The sequence below is a fragment of the Andrena cerasifolii genome, chromosome 12 (assembly GCF_050908995.1).
Source record: "Andrena cerasifolii isolate SP2316 chromosome 12, iyAndCera1_principal, whole genome shotgun sequence".
Taxonomy (NCBI): Eukaryota; Metazoa; Arthropoda; class Insecta; order Hymenoptera; family Andrenidae; genus Andrena; species Andrena cerasifolii.
The window spans coordinates 2,409,488-2,430,075 of NC_135129.1; the positions used below are offsets into that span (position 1 = coordinate 2,409,488).

At 40.6% G+C, this 20,588-nt stretch overlaps 1 protein-coding gene and 1 long non-coding RNA gene across 2 annotated transcripts in view; one reads left to right on the top strand and one right to left on the bottom strand.

The window, feature by feature from the left end:
* The window catches only part of LOC143375513 (uncharacterized), an 85,215-nt gene that overhangs the window by 28,885 nt on the left and 35,742 nt on the right, over window positions 1-20,588 (bottom strand). The window lies entirely within an intron of this gene.
* Window positions 13,461-17,047, top strand: Eve (segmentation protein even-skipped). Its single transcript, XM_076823755.1, has 3 exons — window positions 13,461-13,673; window positions 15,052-15,248; window positions 16,220-17,047. The coding sequence occupies exons 1-3, from the start codon at window positions 13,526-13,528 to the stop codon at window positions 16,994-16,996; spliced, it is 1,122 nt and encodes a 373-aa protein (XP_076679870.1). The 5' UTR covers window positions 13,461-13,525; the 3' UTR covers window positions 16,997-17,047.

The following is a 20,588-nucleotide window of genomic DNA, read 5'->3' on the forward strand; positions in this document are numbered from 1 at the left end:
ATTTTCCGATTTTATTTTGTAACTCGCTATCTGTTAGAGATAGAAAAAAAGTTTTAAGACAAAAGTTACTTCTTTTAATTAGGACTATCGTTTGGTAATTTACAGTTCTTGCATTTCGTGAGTTATAACACAAAATCGGAGAATAGTCGGAATTTAAGGGGTCAATTTCACCCCCTAGAGTGAATTTGGGCAGCAAAAAAAAATTGCGTTGTAATCAGGAGGAAATCCCCTACATATCCACAAAGTTTCAGAATTTTTTGAATTTCCAGGTTCGAGATCTTCCCTTGTAAGTAGGATATGTTTGTGTGTTTGTCCGTCGCCTAAAAACTTCCGAACGGTGAACTTTTGGATCACGAAATGTGCCACAGCTCCATTATGCTTAACTAATTCAGACGAATGTAACTATTTTCACAAAAAAATAATTTTCTTTTTTTAAAAAATCTGAATCTAAATTTCAGGCGAAACCAAAGAGTATTATTATAAATTGCAAGTTATCCCTCTTTGATATTCTAAATTCTTCACAATTATATCAGTCATTCAACTGCGCGTATAAACGAGCAACTATTCACTAGCCAATTGAAAAGCAAAATCCTCACAACGGTTTAAGGCTACAATAAATCGTACGGGCCACTAATATTTTCACCTAAAATTCATTTACACGCCGTACCTATGTATGTCCTTTTGAATGAGGTAGCTGATTGCTCGTCGCGTGCGGTGATTAGAATAGAACACCGAACGGGTCGCCTAACATTATTCGGTTGAGCGTAAAATACGTATACGGGCTGATCACGCCACCGATGGTCTACGTGGACGTAATTTTCACGGGCGCTAGGGTGACCAGGGGCTTTATAGATTTCGCATAAAGCAACGTTACATCGTACACGCAAGTAAATTAGGCGCTTAATCAAACCGTTTAATCAGCGACATGATTGCGACCGCATCTGCACCGGCTGTTCGCGCCAATTATCTCCCTTGGACTTGCTTCTGTACAGTCGCTTTCAAATTTCAGAAATTTTCACCACTCTCTGCCGCGTACGGATTAAAGAGAGATTCGCACGCGTCGCAATTCTTTGCGGCAGTATTGTCACATCGCACGACCGTCGCGCGACGCCGCATCGCTCGTCTGAATCGAGCCTAAGTACCTACCATTTTTCTGTGGCCGTTTCTTTGTCAAATATGTGTTCACACTGTTCACAGATTTCTATGCAGTAAGTCGGGCAGTTTCACAAGGGACACCACTTAAGTGTCGCACGCTGATTTTGGTGAGACTCTGCCTTTGCAATTCTACTTTTAGAATTGTCAAAAATATTCGACTAGTTTTTTCCATATCTAGGGGTTGAAAATAGCCCTCAGAGTTGGGGTTGGTAGTATTGTATTAATATAGATATATAAATTGGTACAAACAATTTGGTTTTAAACAAATTGTTTATAGCTGAATTAAATATAGGTTTATAGGTCATTAAAAACACAATTTTGCAATTTCAATTTTTTTATCTACAATCAATGGTTTCCGAGAGTATTGAGCAAAATATATTTTCCACTCTGTTGTTTTTATAATTGTTTTTCATTATTGAGTTTCATTGTACGATGTAGAATGCCATCTACTTAAGTAGTATTACATATTATGCTTACTGTTCTTCTCGAGCGTTTGGTATGGTCGCCATTTGTTTTATCGCGCAAAAGTGTAAACTTTATGATTCTCAAATAGGTGTATCTATTATATTTTTATGTTAAATAAGAAACACGCGTGTGATTCCCCACATCAACCCTCAACTCCGAGGACCATTTCCCCTAAAAAAATTTACCTAAATACTTTTATTTTTGGTATGAAACTCTCTCATCCCCGAAGAATGCTTACGTTTTCATATTATTGTGCATATCTGCGGAACATCGAAATACATCGAAAGGAAGTTAGATTCCTTTGGGAGAGATAAATGCTTAGATATATTTGCGAAAGAAATTATTTTTTACAAATTCAGTGTTGTAAATCATCAAGAATCGTAAAATTTTGTATTTAACTTATTTTTCGACATCTTTCGGGGTTTCGCAAATATGCATCATAGTATGCAAATTCTCTCAGGTAATAAAAGTTCTACAGCATTACTTCTTGAAGAAGATAAGAATTTTATATTATAAGATTAGGATTAAATATAAAAGCTTATTTCAAGCTGAGTGTGAATGAGATTATGGGGCAAAATGGGGGCTACATCCGACGGGTAGTCAAACTGTCCATCGTCCAAAGGTTAATCGTGCGCTTTCCCTTACAATGAGAAGTCTCAACCCCCTAAATATGCAAACGTTCCAAAATATAAAAACACGTAGCTATTCGTTAATTTTCAGTCCTCTAAAACATATCCAAAAACCAAAGCAATCCGGGACGGACACCTGAAAACTCTCCTTGTTACTCAATCCCCTTTTCAGAGCAGTATGAACTTATAAAAAAGCATTCCAGTTGCAATGCAATTTAAATTCTAAATCCCGCAGACATTGCAATTGCAAAATCGTTGAAGACATGGCAATTTTGGAGAGTTTCAAAATTGTCAATAAGCTTCCACTTTCTAATTCCACGCTCACAAGGGGAGGACACCATGTGGTAGGCACCGATTTTGACGAGCCTTGGCACGATGGATCTATGTCGAAAATAAGTAAATGGGTGTCCGAGCGTTTCAGCCAATGGGCCTTAATAATAGAAATATTTACATGTAAATTATTAAAAATTTCATAGTGGCTTGGAATTTTAGTGGGTAAAAATCCCACACTACCCTGGCCTCCGCGGGAGATTCCCTTCTAGAGGCGTCGGGGTGCCTTTTGAAGATGTCTCCACGTTAAAAAAAGCTTTCTAATTTTTTTTTATTAATTTTTTTTTATAAATTATTTTTTTATTTTTTTTTAACTTGGGGAAATCTTCAAAAGGCACCCCAGTGTCTACCACATGGTGTCCTCCCCTTGTCAGTCTATTTATCGACCAAAGAAAAGAATCGTTAAGCATTTTTAAATTTTCGAGTAAAGAGTATAAGCACAACTCTCAAAATAATAAAATAACAAACGAGTAAATAATGCGATGGTTCACTTAAACCACCTGGATTCTGAAGGAAATCAACATACAAAGATTACTTATGCGTTTCGTTTAAATCTCCCCCAGTTATCAACACGTGAAAACACGATAAACACTGTATCAGAATTGATCGAAATTGCTATCATTACCGCCGTTACTCCTCTCCCATTGTAACTCGCTGGTCAAACCCTCCACGCGTTACATCATATTAATCTCCTCCCCAAAAACGTGCTTTATCATCGATATCGAACGACCACGATATCCATAGGAGACGAGATTCATCTGCAGACTACGCGACTCGTAAAGTCCTCTAAAATGCACACTGGCTGTGCCACAAATTTCGCGAACCAATCGTTCCACAGTTTCGCTAGAACTCGCGTGCAAATGAAAAGCTTTGAAAAAATACAATCACCTCTCACGTTCTCCCCACAGCTTCCCTTACCCCCCTTTCTTTATGCCATTTCTCGTTGATAAAAAATCATATCGCAATTTTACAAATGATTTTCACAAAACTCAAAACAAATTCTCTGTAACTTCTTCGAAAATATATCCTGCTCGTGTCTCAATTTTCTCATTTAGAACAAATCGAATTAAATGTAGAATCAGTACGAACTTCTTAAATTTTGGATTTTAGATTCTGGATCTTAGATTTTGTGTTAAGTGATGCCCTAATGTAATATGAGACAATTAGTTCTTAAAAGAAGATTACTTCTCGAAAAGAATAAGTGCTCTGAAAGTGATTGTAAAGAGTACCCAAGTGGAAAAATAAAATAATTCGAAAGCAAGCTTAAAAATTGACTAAGTGTTTCGTCGACAATCAACAGTCACGTTTGCTTTCGCAGAAAGACGATAGGCGTATACCTCCACGTCGGCCAAACTAACCATTAACGGGATTCCTCGTTTCCAAAATGGACTTAATTACGTCGAAAGACGAGAAACAAATCTCGGGGGTGAAAGTTTACGTACTTTTTCCAGGGTTATAAAGAAGCCTGCTGGCTGGCAAACGTTCTACGGCTCTCGCGTAAGCGGATTAGAGATTAGAAAAAAAGAAGGAGATTTCAAAGGGTCCCGGCAGAAGGGTTGCGCTTTTACGGTATCGTCAATTTTTATATCGGTGGAAATCTGTCCGCGCGCGAGCAACCGTTGCCTCGCGCGGACGTTCGGCTTCGGAATCCTCGAATTAACCCCTTCGACACCTTCCTCCCCCGCCAGCTGGGAAAAAATCAAGCTTCTGCTGCAGGTAAGTGATTCGCCAGATTAAGCATTTTAGTGCCTTTTTAAGGGACTAGGCTTGCTTGCTTTAATCTGTGACCCTTTGTGCTCAGGGGGAACCCTTCGTTTCTCACAACCAATACTCGCACTTCGGCCGTAAAATAGAATTACACCGTTAAAAAAATTAGGCACACAACTACGAAGTTCGTGTCGAGAGTAACAAGAATTGAAATCTAGATGCAATTAAATAAATTCTCTAACATTGTCCTTGTATATTCTGTTCCTCTAAATATAAAATCTCTGTTGTAGCCCTTTGATTACAGAAGTTGGAACACTATGCGCACGCCGTGTGCGGGACTCCTTCAGTCCCATTTGTTCACAGTACTCACTGAACGCCCATCGGCGATCCCCGCACGGTGTAAAGTCTAAAAAATAGTTTCAAAGAAATCTTGTTTATAAAAAGTATCACCGATTTTCTCCGTGAGAATTAACACAACGGTTGCTCGAAAATTCCAGGGAAACAATGCCCACAGTTCCACTTTTGCGACTTCTTCGGGGACCGTTCTCTATTCGGTTTGCCGGCCGTGTAACGGGGCGTCGGGTATTTAAATTCGACCAGGGGCCCCAGTTTCTTTTGGAGCGCTCAGAGGGTACGGGTCGGAATAGAGAAAAAAGTGCTCCAGATTTAACAGCTAGTTGTATTTCAACGGCAACGTCGTTACTGCACCGCCGTAAAAGACGAGAAAACTGTCCACCGTTTTTGAGGGAAAGGGACGGGGTGGAAAAAAGGAAAGTTCGGGAAAAAGATTGATACCGTTTCCGTTGTCGTTGGATGGCAATAAAGACCGATAAGTTTGCTGACCTGGGGGGTGAAATATGGCCCCGAATGGTACCGTTGCTCCAGATTCGGTTTGAGGTCGAAATTACACGAAATAAAGTTTTACACCTCGTTACACCACCAGGTACCTCGGCTACGCCCCGACTTTGCCTCAGTTTCCCTCGACTTTCTTCCCAAATAAAGGAGATCAGCGAGGAATTAAGTCCCGTCGATTCGTAGTCGAGCGGCGTGCGCACGCTATAACGAATCTACTGTTTTCTTCTCTGAGAGGGTTGAAATTAATGATTGAATTAGGTGGTATTGCTTAATTAAAAATAATTGGTCTGTTAACATTTTTTGTAAATGCAATATAGAGGGGAACAAACGCTTTGACTTAACAGCCAGAGGTATTAATTTAACAATTAGTAAAAATTTCGGGAAAATTTATTTACATCTCTTCATTTCTTCTAATCATTCTTCTTCTTCTTTTCTAAATTTGTATAAAATAGTGTCCCCCTCTTTATCTGTTATCTTGTAACTCAGGAACTAATACAGTACCGAAAATATTTATCGTATCACTCGAATGGGTATCACTTATATCCTGCTACAAAAATATTATTGCGAAATTTATTTATTGCTAAAATGTGTAGACCACTATCGAGCCCAAAATACCTACAAGGGAAGATCCCGAACCCGAAGATTAAAAAAATTCTGAAACTTTGTGAATATGTAGGTGATTTCCTCCTGATTAAAATGCAATTTTTGTTTGCTGCCCAAAATCACTCGAAGGGGGTGAAATTAACCCCCGAAAATTCGGCTATTTTCCGATTTTGTGCTATAACTCGCGAAATGTAAGAGATTGAAAAACAGTTTCAAGTCAAAAATCACTTCTTTTAATTAGATCTATCATTTGGTAAAAAAATTATTTTACAGTTCACGAGTTATAACAGAAAATCGGGAAATAACCGGATTCTCAGGGGTCAATTACACCCCCTTAGAGTGAATTTGGTCAGCAAACAAAAATTGCATTGTAATCGCTATGAAAAGCCCACTACGTAACTTTCAGCGTGATGCAATAAATATTTCCAGTAGATCAATTTCAATTTTATTTATCTCATGTGCCGAACAATTCTCGAGGAAGATTTTAGGCTATTCAACTTTCTGGCTTTACCAGCGGGGGTGTTTCTAGGCCCAACAGCAAGGATCAAATGTGATCCTTGACTGTGTGTATAGTAGTCAATTCCTTTACTTTTACAACGATGTTTGTAGTTGTGTTGCAGCTTTGCCTGCTGTAGTTTTTAATTGTATTACTAATTCAAATTTATTCGCTATATATTATAACCTATATAATCTTTTGTACCAACTAAAATTTCATTTAAGAGCCTAAGGCTTGGTAATCTTTTTAGCGTAAAAACTCATCGAAACCTCTATGACAAACATAATTGCATCGATCGCATATGTAACCTTATTGGAAATTGGTTATTAAATAAATGAGCCTTTTATATTTTAGTTTTATTTCACGACTAGGAAATAATGTCTTTCTAACACGGTATACCGAACAGAAGTGAGCTCTTCTCTAACAACAGACTGTTTTATCACCGTTGCTGGATATTGAAAGAAAAAGACGCTCTACAGACGTATCATTATCTTTTACTATATTCAGGTTTCCCTGAATGTTGAATCACCTTTGCCATTTAATAATTATAGTAATCCAACAAACCATGCTAATTCTTATCACGACCAACTTGACTTTTTCTCCGATTCAATAGGTAAGATCCGTACAGAGCTTTTACGTCTGTCGCGTTGAATGCCTCATATTGTATATTCATGCTTTTCTTTATTCCTTTTCTTTTTCTCTCTGTCTTTCTTAATTTGCGTCTTTTTCCTACCTGATTTTGAAATTAATTGCACCAAAGGGTTGCCTAACTAGTTTATTGTAATTAAAATTAAAATTAAAAATTAAAATTTACATCAGCTAAGTAGTATACAATATAGTTTTTTTCAGAATGGAGCTGTCTTTTAATCCCAACCTCACCTTAACTTTCTTATCACACAAGATACCCTTTCTTCCAATTAGTTACAGAGGTTAATTTAAAGGTACTGTTTTCACGTCGAAGTTTTCTAAAAAGCATCCAAAGTATTGTCTAAGAATCCCCGTAAATAAACATTTACTTCGAAAACAAACGAAATTTGGAGTCCACTTTATACAACAGAAAAATCTCGCTCACAATTCGTACAAGATAAATAAGAAATCCAAAACCCTAGAAAAAGAAAAACTAGGCACCAACAATATAAAATCCCGCGCTCGCACGTTGTCAGTTTTGATGGCCGAATAAGAAATTGAAGCGAGAATTATCGTGTTCGCGGTATGCCGTCCCATGCATATTTAATTCCGCAAAATACGCACTGTCGCTGGCCTGCGCAGCCGGAAGGAGCAATTTTTTCACGGGTCCACTGTAGGATGAATTAAAGGCGAATCAAAGCGTGCTGTGGGGTTTGTTCATCGGCGGAAGAGCGTCGTTAAAGATTAACCTTAAGCGCGAGTTTCGGTGTCGTCGTAAACGTCGAACGGCCCGCGGCGTGCAAAAATTATTAGCAATCTCCGATGGAATTTTCGGCGAGCATCGCCCCGCGGAGATTGCCGAACCCGCCGGACTTTTCGTCCAATGATTTATCGGTCGCAGCCGAACTAACGTATTCGCGGCGCGCGGAAAATAAACGGGGGAATAGACGACTAAATTCAATCTGATCGAGCCTGACAATGCCCGACATACCTGCTTAGAATACTCCTACCTGCCCGAACAATGCCCCTGTCCGCGAAAGAAGCACGGAATTCTCGGGAAGTCGTTAAAAAAAGTTGCTTTGACAGCGCCATAATTCGATACTAATTTCCCCCAACCGAAGCTATTATCCTGCAGTAAATGTTAATACAACGGGCACGCACGTATACAGTATGGTATACAATGCTAATGGTGCGCGCCAAAGCCAGTTAAAGTGGCCTGAACGCCACTCCCAAAGTGTAATACAGTTCCTTAATAGTGTGGGAGGAGTTACAACTGTTGAAATTAAGATATTAGATTTAACGTTGTAGGAGCTTCAAAAAATGGCGAGTAACATTAATTTCCTTCTTCAATCGGACGATAAATAAATATTATAATTACTATAGTCTCGCGGTAAAAATGAAGCAAGTTTTATTTCAGGCATTAATCAACAACGGATTATCCCTACACTATGCATTTTTTTTGCAAAGAAAAATAGATGATAATGTAGGTTTTGCTTGTGAATCCGGGGAAAATAATGATAAAAATTTTCGTGTCACTGTGGATAAGTGTGTGTGTGTTTTATTGAAAATAAAGGACGTGCATCATATCTGCTGCATCGTGCAGTGCGAGTACGTTTAATGCAAGTGCTTTATTTATTACTAGCTTTACTACTCGGCTTCGCCTGAAATTTAGATTCTGATTTTGTAAAAAAAAAATTTTTTTTATTTTCCTCTGTGAAAATAGTCACGTTTGTCTGGATTAATTAGGCATAATGAGCTGAGGCACAGAGATTAGCTGGCCATACACGGAGAGATTTCCCGGCGGTTTTCTCCGTCGCGTTTCAAGTCGGCGGACTTAACTGCATGTCTATGAAGGATTTATACCGTCACGGTTCTCGTGACAAACTTCAACCGCGTGACAAAACAGTTGATCAACATTAACGTGCAGTTTCTGTCCGCAGATAAAACCGACAGGTCGAAATTGAAAAAACTGAAAAATCTTACTATTATCCACCCACGGGGAGGTTTCCTCGCGTTCTTCATCCGTCGCGTTTGAAGTCTGCGAATTTAACTGCATGTTAGTGGTGCATGTCTATGATCGATTTACCGTCACAGTTCTCGTGACAAACTTCAACCCCATTCAAGTCTGTATGACAACTGAGAAAACTTTCAACAAGACGAAAGTCCACAGTTTCGATGAAATCCGCGGATAAACTAACGGTTTTCATCCATTAACACGCAGTTTTATCTGTGACCGATTTATCCAACGTGATTTGTCTGTGAACTTTCGTTGTATGTTAGTGGGTATTTGTAGGTTTGATTCACCGCAGACTTTGATCGCGGGTTTGTCCGCGATGGATGAAGACCGCGGTGAAACCTCTCCGTGTATGGCCAGCTATTATCGTTTGAAAGTTTTTTGGCGACACACAAACATAGAGAAGGTTTCTGCTTTATATATTAAGATGAAATTATACACAGCAATCGTGATTTTTGTTCATACAAAAATTCACTAATTTTTAGTAGTTTAGCAATGTAAATATGTATTTTGCACTTCTCGTCCGTCCGCGTTGATCAACAAAGTTTATACTACTTTTACAACTAATCGCAATATCGGTTGAATGCCAAACTGCGGGATATAATAGTACCTATTTAGAGAGTAACTACGTAGGGAACTAAGTAGTAATATGTTTAAAAGAGTCAATCCCGAAATTTAGATTCTGACTTGGAAAAAAAATTTTTTTTTGTTTATTTTCCTCTGTGAAAATAGTCTCATTTATCTGGATTAATCAGGCATAATGAGCTGAGGCACAGAGATTATCGTTTGAAAGTTTTTTGGCGACACACAAACACAAACATATAGAAGCTTTCTGCTTTATATATTAAGATGAAATTATACACAACAATCATGATTTATGTTTATACAAAAATTCACTAATTTTTAGTAGTTTTGCAATGTAAATATGTATTTTGTAGGGAACTAAGTAGTAATATGTTTAAAAGAGTCAATCCCGAAATTTAGATTCTGATTTTGTAAAAAAAATTTGTTTATTTTCCTCTGTGAAAATAGTCACATTTATCTGGATTAACCAGGCATAATCAGCTGAGGCACAGAGATTATCGTTTGAAAGTTTTTTGGCGACACACAAACACACAAACATATAGAAGCTTTCTGCTTTATATATTAAGATGAAATTATACACAACAATCATGATTTATGTTCATACAAAAATTCACTAATTTTTAGTAGTTTTGCAATGTAAATATGTATTTTGTAGGGAACTAAGTAGTAATATGTTTAAAAGAGTCAATACCGAAATTTAGATTCTGATTTTGTAAAAAAATTTTGTTTATTTTCCTCTGTGAAAATAGTCACATTTATCTGGATTAATCAGGCATAATCAGCTGAGGCACAGAGATTATCGTTTGAAATTTTTTTGGCGACACACAAACACACAAACATATAGAAGCTTTCTGCTTTATATATTAAGATGAAATTATACACAGCAATCATGATTTTTGTTCATACAAAAATTCACTAATTTTTAGTAGTTTTGCAATGTAAATATGTATTTTGTAGGGAACTAAGTAGTAATATGTTTAAAAGAGTCAATGCAGAAAAATTGTCCCTGGTTCTCTTTTATTTTGAACTTAAAGGTGGCGTATCAGATCGTCTACAATGCGCAGTGTAGGGTTAGCCCTAATGATCGGTAAACGGAGAAATAGGCGACCTGAAAAGTAGGGTTCCAACAGCATTTTACTGTTGCCAGTGCATTCATAATTTTTACCTTTGATACTATTCGGAATGCTCCCCAATGAAGACATAATTAATTTTCCACAGATGTCGTCACAAAATTCCAGTGCAACAAATAATGTTGTTGCGCGATATGATTTTTCATTGAAAAAAAAAGTAATTTCTCCTATTTTATACATACGATTACTGCGGCCTATTGAATACATTACTGCTACTACCACTCAATTTCGCAAAAAAACGTGGATTAGGGTAGATGTCCATTTACTATCAGTGTCCCTATTACTGCCACTTTATTTATTTCACTTTAAAAAAAAAACGTAACGTATCAAGAATAAACGTATAAAGAATGTACTATAATAATAAGCAGAACAGTCCCAAATTTATGATAAATTCTTTTTCACACTATTCTTTATACGTGTTTATTAAGTAAAATAAATGAAGTGGCAGTAATATGGACGCTGGCAGTAATTGGGACATTTACCCTAGTCCCTTTTCGTTCTCAACGCTTCACTCATCTTACCGAAGTACTTATTCAGTTTAGAATTATTTTAATAGCCGGAACTTTTTCATTTTAAGGCTGTCGCGCGTTTTAAAGTTTCTAAACAATTGACGACCGAAGCGCAGCGACAATTAATTAATTACCATTAATTCCTTTGATTCGCTTCGCCGCGTCTGGCAAAAATGCGCGACGGCCTTAATCGTGACGGAAACAGCCGCTGCTATTATTTATCTCCATGAAAATTTCCGCTCGCCGAAAAGTAAGCGTCGCTGAGTTCTCCCGTTCCGCTCGCGCGTTGCCGGCGAAGCTGTCGAAGGTGAAAGTGAGAAATGGTGCGCGGGAAGATGCAATTTTTACAATCGTACGGTCGTTTAAAATGGAGCAAAGTTTTTACGAGGACAGTCGCGCTTTAAGGAAACATTATAACAGCGGTGGGAGTGGAGTCCCTTGCTTTTTACGACGTTATTGCGCGTCCGGGTCTTTCGCGGAGGAATTTTCCGTCTTCGGCCGCTGCGCACAATGGCTGCAGCCGTTAAAGATGCTTTTCTAACAGCCTCGGTTTACCGTGGCCCCGTGACGCCTGGCAATAACTAAGTAGGTATATTTTACGGAAGGAATGATTGCTTTGCACGACAAGTCCCGCGTACTCCCAAGGCTTTGTGAATTGAAAAATATCTGTTTCGCTTAAGAGCAGTTGAAACTTGATCGCGATTGCGCAATATTAACAAGGAGTCACCCGTTCTCGTATTTATGTGTCTACGTAGGTAACCGGTTGGCCAGTGTTCGGTAAACTGTGTGCCTCCTAGCGTGGGCGGTTTCCATTTCGCTTTTGTTACAGGATAAACTTCCACGGCTGATTAAGGGACAATGGTGTTTACGGCAACAATAACAGCTGAGTATGACAGTGAACAAGAGGATTTGCCCCGATCGAGCCGCTGCGCCGACCTACCTGAATATTACTACTTGCCGCGTGTAAGGATATCTCCTAATTCTTTCGGTTCCGCAATTCAAACAATTAGCGCACCCCGCGTGCGGGAGTCCTCTAGTTGTATTCGTTTGGCACGCTCGCTTCACGCCCATGGGCGTTCTCCGCACACAGTACACCATATAGTTGCATTTAAAGTACACAACTGGTAAATACGCTACAGATTTCTCGTATATCCACCGAACACAAATATGTCCACCCCTGAAGCAGATCTTGGAACAGGTATCTCCTCCGTTTTTTCAATAAAAAATTAAAATCAAAGCAATTCGAATTTGAGACCGCAAACATTATTAAACGCATATGTCATTTCACGAATGTAAATAGATTTATAAGGTTACCAACCCGAAAATTCTGAATTCAATGAAACTTCGTGGGGATGTACTGTTGTACATGCATGGGAGTTTTATGTGGAAATTCACTCCGAAGGGTTAAAAACGAATTTTTCGTTTTTTAAATATAACTTTGCAACGGTGCGAGATAGCACGAAATTTTCGAAATAAGAATTGTTCAGTTTTTTATGTTCTAGCGCACTATGGAAAGAGAATTAAAGTTATATCGAAAAAGTGAAAACACGTGACAATTTTAAGGGTTGATGTCACCCATTCGGAGTGAATTCCCGCAAAACTTCTATAAACTCCGAATTTTCGTGTTGGAGCGGTTTCCTTTTTAGCTGCAAAAAATCGGAGCTTCTTCAGCCGAAGTTTAATTTACCCTTAGCTCACTAAAAAGCTAATAAGGGTACTAACGGCTGGGGAAACAAAATGCCCCGGCGATATTTGGAAACCCAATTCCCGTGGAATACAGCACCCGTCGACGGAGTCTCAACGCGACCGCTGATTAACAGCAACCGTTTAGGAAGATTGCATCGGAGAAGGAAAGGACTGGATCGAAGGGGTGGTAACGCGGAGGAGCCCTTGCCGGTGGGCGCGCGGGAGTTCGCGGAGGGCCGAATTTGCGCGAGGAAATAACGACAGATAATTCCCGCTGGCTCGATGCATAAGCTGATGCTGTCGGTGCATCTCGTAAAAATGCATCTTCCCCGGAGAGGTGCTAGTTCCCGCGTGGAGGGGGTCGTAGTGGGAAGGGCCGTGGGCTCTGCGGGCCAATGGGAAGGCGATGCACCAGCCGGCGGCCAATCCCGGACCGTAACGGAACGATGGCTCCTCCGTAGATTCGCAAGGTCGTATAAATTCCTGGTACAGTGACTAGCTCCGGCAGTAACACGTTGGCACTTCTTGGAAGACTAGCGCTGTGAGACACAGCAAGACGAACGACAGGCATCGTTTGCGGCAAACACAGTGTACAGTGAAGGGGAGTCGCGCTTTCCTCCCTTATGAACATATACCATAGATCTGGTTAATGTTGTTAAGCCACGAGACGAGGACTCGAGAACCTCAGTGAATAGTGATAAATTAAGTGTACACTTGCTGAGCCAGTGCGCAAGATGCAGGGCTATCAAAGGAACTTCGAGGATCAGCAGAAGGATCAGAGGGAGGAGGAGACGATTGTCGTGGACCTCGTGCCACCCCAGTATCAGCTTAGCCCGCCGCATAGTCCGCCGCCGGGAAATATGCCAAAGACACCAGAGAAAGGTAAATTTCTATCTAATTAGTCTAGCGAATGCGAATCGAAATTTTTAACAACTCCAAAGACCTCGAAGTACTGCTTGAACCCTTAGTCACCTCGATGTCCAAATGGTTTGCTGTACTTTGCGCTGGAAGTGTTAAGCTCGTGGTTTACAATTCGTTGTAATAAAACAGTAGGGTTCTTGTTAGATTAATCTTAAAACGATTGCGAAGTATGAAAGGCATAAATGTAAAGTTTGTAAAGAGACAATAAATTTTTTTTAAAGTTACTTGATCTTTGAAGTTACGAGTTTACTTTCCCTGATTCTAATTCCCCTTGGAAGCTCAGACATAATGAATGCTAGCTTGTAATTGTCGGGTCGTTCGGTCTAATTCCCCCCCGAATGAATAAATCCCGTGGAAGAAAGAATTTCGTAGGTATGCCGCAACGCCTACGGAAAAATTCGAGTACGCTTTCGCGTCCCTGCACAATAAGGAGGCAATTAAAGGGAGTTGGATGTTACTTAGAGGGTTAATTACTCGAAAGGTTAATCCAATTGATGGCTCGTTGTTGGTCTGAGCGACGCGCATTAAGGGTAGTTTTCGGGACCCGAACGGCGCGAAGCCTATTTAGGTAGAATGGCGACGGCCATGAAAATAAATAAGGCTCGAGAAAATCGACCAAGTCCTTCGTGGAAACGCAGCCACGCGGTTTATTGCGGTAATTATTTTATGGTTGCTTCCTAATTCTTGGAAGCTCGTCCCCGGAGAACTGTTTATTGCTCGAGGATTTGAAATTGCTTGACCATAGTCGCGAATTTTCGCTCGGCACCCCTTGCTTTTGTCATCCCCTCGAAAAGAAGTTAACGGTTCCCTTTCACTGTACATATCCCTGGAAATAAAAGTGCGCGTTTTGTCCCACCCTTTTTTAAAGCCGTTAATACCAGACTTCTATCGCAAGGGTAAGAATTACTGTATACCCTCCGAGTTTCCCTAAAATAATTGTACAACAATCAAACATTTGCCGTTGCCTAGAGGAATCAGATTAGTCGGACTCGAAGCTCGCGTCGGTAGACCAAAGAAAATTATCTTAAAAAGAAACCCCATGTTCCGAAAGACGGCCCAGGTGAGGCCCAGCGACCCTCCGAGCTCCTTTCAGCCAGTTTCCGCCGCTTCGTCTCGTTTACACGCTCCTAAATGCGATCACCCGCTGCTTCTGCGGGGCGACAATGTGTAACCGCGTTAAGAAAACAAGAAATGGCCGGTCTCTTCTCGAAAGCAGTTTGTCGAGACAAATTGTGGCCCCCGACCGCCGGCACAATGTTAAGATTCACCCTCTGCGGGGTCGACCATTCTAATCGAATGTTCTTCGAAGCTAACAGAGACCGTTCCTTCTGAATTGCAGAATCCTCGCCGTCGCATCAGCAGCAACAGCAGCAGCCTCTGTCCTCGATGGACCCGAACATTAGGAGATACAGGACGGCTTTCACCAGGGAGCAGCTATCCCGATTGGAGAAAGAGTTCCATAGAGAGAATTACGTGAGCAGACCAAGGAGATGCGAACTGGCTGCCCAGCTACACCTGCCAGAATCCACGATCAAGGTGCGCAGAGATTCCGATCGCTGGTCAATTAGAAAAATCATTTCATCCCCTCCGCACCCCGGCGCCGTTACGACAGAGCGTTTATCGAGGATACGCAAACACGGCCGCGGTAAAGTTCGGTAAATAGTGACCGCGCCGTTCGGCCTACGCGTAGAAAAGTGTTCTATTAACACCTTGGCCTGTTTAATTAATGCCCGTAATCGACAGTCACGGAGGAATAAATGGGGAAGCCTCGAAGGTTCTCTCGCTCCTCGTTACGCAACTTCGAAGAAGTTCACAGTTTCTCGGATAAAAATCTCTTCGCAATTTACCGGATATAATCCCTCTAGGTCTGTTCGTTCGAAGCGACTAGGCACCTAGTAGCTGAATGCTTAATCGAGGCAATTAAACCGCGAGTGGGAGTGCGGACGGTTTTTGCCCGAACCGCCATGTTTGATTGGCGATTATAGCTCCGGGATAGAGAGAGGACGGTTGCCAGAGTCGGTTGGCGATTCTTCTCCTTCTTTTTCTCTCCGGGCCGAGCAAACAGTCAATCACGAAAGTCAAACACAAGCTCCTTGGTCTTTCCGTTTCGCCTCGATCCCCTTGATCCTTTTTCCCTGACTTCTTAATTTCTTTCGGACACGACCGGTCGATCCGGTCCGAGGTGTTAATCACTTTAATTAGCGGTTTTCCCGTGTTACCTTTGACTTTAATGGATCCCTTAATTTCTCATCTCGGAACACTTGGGCCGTACAGTGGCTATAAAACGTCCAGCCGATGGAAATGATCGAGGTGTTAAACAGTAGAAACGTTAGCCTCCGTTCAGCCTCTCTGAACCCCTCGCGATCCCAAGGCCTGCCATACTAGAGGAATAAGATCAAGACTGTATGAAAACTCTTAAATCATCCCTACCTAATAAACCAACCCATCCGCATCATTTCATCTCAAAGCACCCAAATCTAACAAGCGCAATTTTATTAAATTTCCAGGTCTGGTTTCAAAACCGTCGCATGAAGGACAAGCGCCAGCGAATGGCCATGGCGTGGCCGTACGCCATGTACACGGATCCTACCCTTGCAGCCACCCTGCTCGCCGCGGCGACGGCAACGCTACCGCCACCCCCGTACCATGGCGCTCCAGGTCTACCGCCTACACACCTGGGCCCCAGCTACCCAGCAGCTGCAGCCGCAGCGTACTACGCCGCCAGGTACACTCCATACCCTGGTGCGGTGCCCACCTCGAGCGCGTCAGCCCTTCATCGGCCGCATCCGCGCACAGCGGCCGCGTATCCAGCGCACCCTCATCTCCTTCAACCTCACCCATCGCTGCCACCCCTGCACTTAGCAGGCCTGGGCGTTCCTACAGTCGGCAACACCGCCTTCCAGGTGAACAACCCACCCACGAGCGCGGCCACAACCTACAGGCCGACCCTGCTGCCGGAGCTCAGTCCCGTACACTCGGATGCGTCCAGCGACTGCGACTGCGTCGGCGCGCAGCAGCCGCATCCCCCTCACCACACCGTCAACCGCCAGCAGATGCACGAGAAGACCACGCCGCCGCCACCCACGCACCCCTCCGCGCAGATCAAGCTGCCGTCGGGGATCAGCATCGCCGGTCTCCAGAACAACCTCCACGCGATCGGCGGCTTCGAGGGGAAGAACTCCTACGCCGGCCTCCTGTCGACGCCCAGCATGGTGCAGTCGATCAAGATCGAGCCGCCGAAGCTCTTCCAGCCTTACAAGAACGACATCCCCGAGAGGGCGTAAAATACCCCTGGTGGGTTTTCTCGCTACTTGGATCCTTCGGCTCCCTGGAGATTGACTCGGCCAGGTCTCGCGAAACTCCGACGGACGGTCGGTGATGGGATTAGAGGCAGCCAGGTGTATTGTACATATCGACGAGTACTCCGTGTAAATTAATTAGTCCTAGTCTCGGTAAATGTATATAGTGTAGATGAGAAGGTGTCTAGGCTCGATTTCGACAGGCACGTGTCCTGGAGGGTCGGGTACGCCTCGGCTAAGGAGGTGTAGAAAAAGTCTTGGTGGTTAGTATGTATAGACTCGGTCGAACTGGAATCTAAGCGAAACAGGAATAGCGTTTTGCTGTGCGATTGCGCCGATTGATTGTAGAGATCTCGTACCTGTTCATGAATAACGAATCGCTGTGCGACCTTTGTATAAAATAGCGTACGGATGTGTTGAGATTGAATGCTATCGTGTGGCTGAAGCTGTAGCGTGTACAGTCTTAGGTGTTAAGTAATTTATTATAGTCATTGTCTACAAGGATTTGTAGTGTCGCAGGAAATTCATTGGTTTCCAAGAACGATCTTGCGATCCGTGGCGCGCGGCCATGAATACTTCGATTAGCCTGTTGATATTTATGCTTAAGTACTTATATGTCTACGTAAAGAGATGAAATTATATGTATTAAGGGGGAGAGAGAGGGAGAGAATGAGATAGAGACAGAATAAATATTATATATATATATATAAATATTATATATACAAAGTATAAATTTGGCGATATTTTATAACCATTCCTTTCTTTACGATTATTTAACTTGTGTGAACATTACCTATTCTTTCAATTTTCTTCCTTAAAAGTAATTTCTAATTTTTTTTTTTAATGCCTGACATAAAAATTGGGTTTTAGTACTTATTTTTAGGGTGATTTATTATTTCCTTTATTACTACTACGAATTTAAAAATTTCAGAGCGTCAAGTTAATAACTTAATTACACGATTCATTGGTTTCGTCTTATTATTTTCAAGATATATTTAATTTTTTATGTTTCGACTTTCTGTGTTATAGGAAGATCTATATGATAATCGGTCTACTTTCATTTGCAGGACTTAGATAAATCCTTGATGGTTCCTCCAAGACACGATATCCATCAATGTGAGCTTTATTGCACCAGTTTCAAATCAATCACCGCATTTATTTCCCTTCTCCCGTCGACGGTGGCAATAGCTTCGGTCCTTTCCTCCATTCTCACGCAATTACACCTAGATTCCCCCCTCACACTAATAGATTTCTTCAGATCAGAGGATTCGTCTTTTATTAAACCCAATATTCTCCTGAAACTAATGAACGTAACTCTCTACTCATCACACAACTTCCAAAGATTCACAAGTTTGTTATGAATGAGATTATACACACACACACATATATATATATATATATATATATATATATATATATAATGGCATTCGTTTACTTAACTTGCTACACATAAAACTTTATTTACCTCATTGTATGCTATTCACGCAAATTAACGAAGCTGTAAACTAAGCTCTACAAATTACAACTGTGTTCTTTACGAAGCTTTGCCAATCGAATTACATCATTGAAACGAAACACGTAAACTGTGGCTGTAGCTGGCTATTCAGTTGATGTACCAACCCCCCCTCAGGAGAAGAATGGGTCGTGAGGAGGGTGGCTTTTACAAGACATCCACGAATGCAGGGGGATGCGTTGAGTAGATATAAATAGCTGGACCAACGAATTGGGGGTGCCAGGGAGCAATTAACTTTTCGAACGATTCCATCGGGGAAACGAGATAATTCAGCATAAACGCCACTGGCTTAACAACCCATTGAGGTTTAACTATGAATCCACCGCCACCCGCGTCTCACCCATTTCCATTTATTCCAGATCGACGAATTGTATGCACTGTGGGGAGATGGGCTGCGCAAACACGTTCGCGAGTAGGCAAACCATCTTCCTCAAACATTTATAAGACTCTATCTCTGTGGAATTGTTTTCTTGCAGTTGTTTGGAAATTCGTTAATAGTATGGGGTGGACAGTTAAATAGCAAATATGTATGGATGTTTAATTTGAATAAGGAGACGTGGTTGTAGTGGTTTTATTTTAATATTTTCTGCTGAATTTATTTAATCTATTTAATAATATAATATAATAAATTGAAGATTAACTACTTGAAATACAAATCAATATACTGTATTCTACATTGACAGAATACATTTGTCATTTTCTAAAATTTTCTTTCTCATTTTAGACACCCTTTCTAGCTATTAATATTAAGCTATCGCTAGTTTGTACTATCACAGTGATTCTGTTTGCAATCTCAATTGTAGATTTTAAAAATTGTGGTTTAATGGTTTACTAAAAATATTTTGATTAATTGAATGTTTGGAGGGTAGTTGAATTTGTAAAAATGTATTTAATACGAATTGAATATGAAAATTGTGATTTAATGGTTTATTAAAAATATTTTGATTAATTTAATTTCAGTTCAATAGTTAATTGAATCAATTGATTTATAATATAAGTTTTAAATAATAACTTTTTAAATATGACGAATAAATGAAAATAATCACGTGACTGGGAATAATTCTATTAAGATAGAATGTCTTGCAGAGATAAACCTAGAACTTATTGACATTTACAGCTAATCCTAGCTCAGACTCTGACATTACGGTCGAGCATTTAGGATCTCTTTCAAGTCTACCTTCTCTTTAATCAATACACCTGGCAAAGGAGACTTTGCTGGGAGATAATCAATACTCTCTGACTCTAGTAATTAAATCAAATTCGTGTCATCTTTAACACACAGTGCAAACTAAAACTCACAGACAAGCATTCCCAAAAGATGATACCAAAATGTTGCTGGACCTCGTTGATAAATAACAACTGTTCTAACTGCAAGACAAAATCGGATCCTCTATTGGCAGCTGCAATGAGGAGACAACATACCTGCCACTCGTAAAATCATAAAAACACGGGGCCAGGGTAAAGAGGAGGATGAAAAAAAATCGCCGCGCTGATCTACCGTCATAAATATAAAACTAGGTGTTTTGTTGGTGGCTCGTAAAAAAATCATCGAAAAAATTTTGGAAAAAGACTATCAGCCGAGTCAAGGTACGAGGGTTCCGTCGGAAACTTATAAAATATTTAAGCGTTATATTATCTGGACGCAAACCTATCGTCGTAAAGCGTTTAGCTGCTCTCAACGGTCAAGTTAGTCACAGGGGTGACTGTTACCGCGTTGGATTTTCTCGCCCTCCTGTTTTTACCTCCCACTGCAATTATATTATATTTCAGCTGGTTCGCTTTCAAACGGGCGTAATGGAGATAACTTTTGTATTTCTCAAAGTTTTATTTTTGACACTCAAGCAGTTTCTATGATTCGATTTCAGCGCAATGGCACTAACAGTTTTATTTCCTTTAGAAAAGCTAACAGACTGATGATTCTCTGGGCGTTGATGAAATGGCCTTTTAAATTTAACTGTAACTGATAAGCTCAGAAGTTTTTGAAAGTTTAGGGTAATCAAGGATGATGTGATTAATAAATACACTAATTTTTATTAAAATGCTATAGGTAATGTGTAAATATAA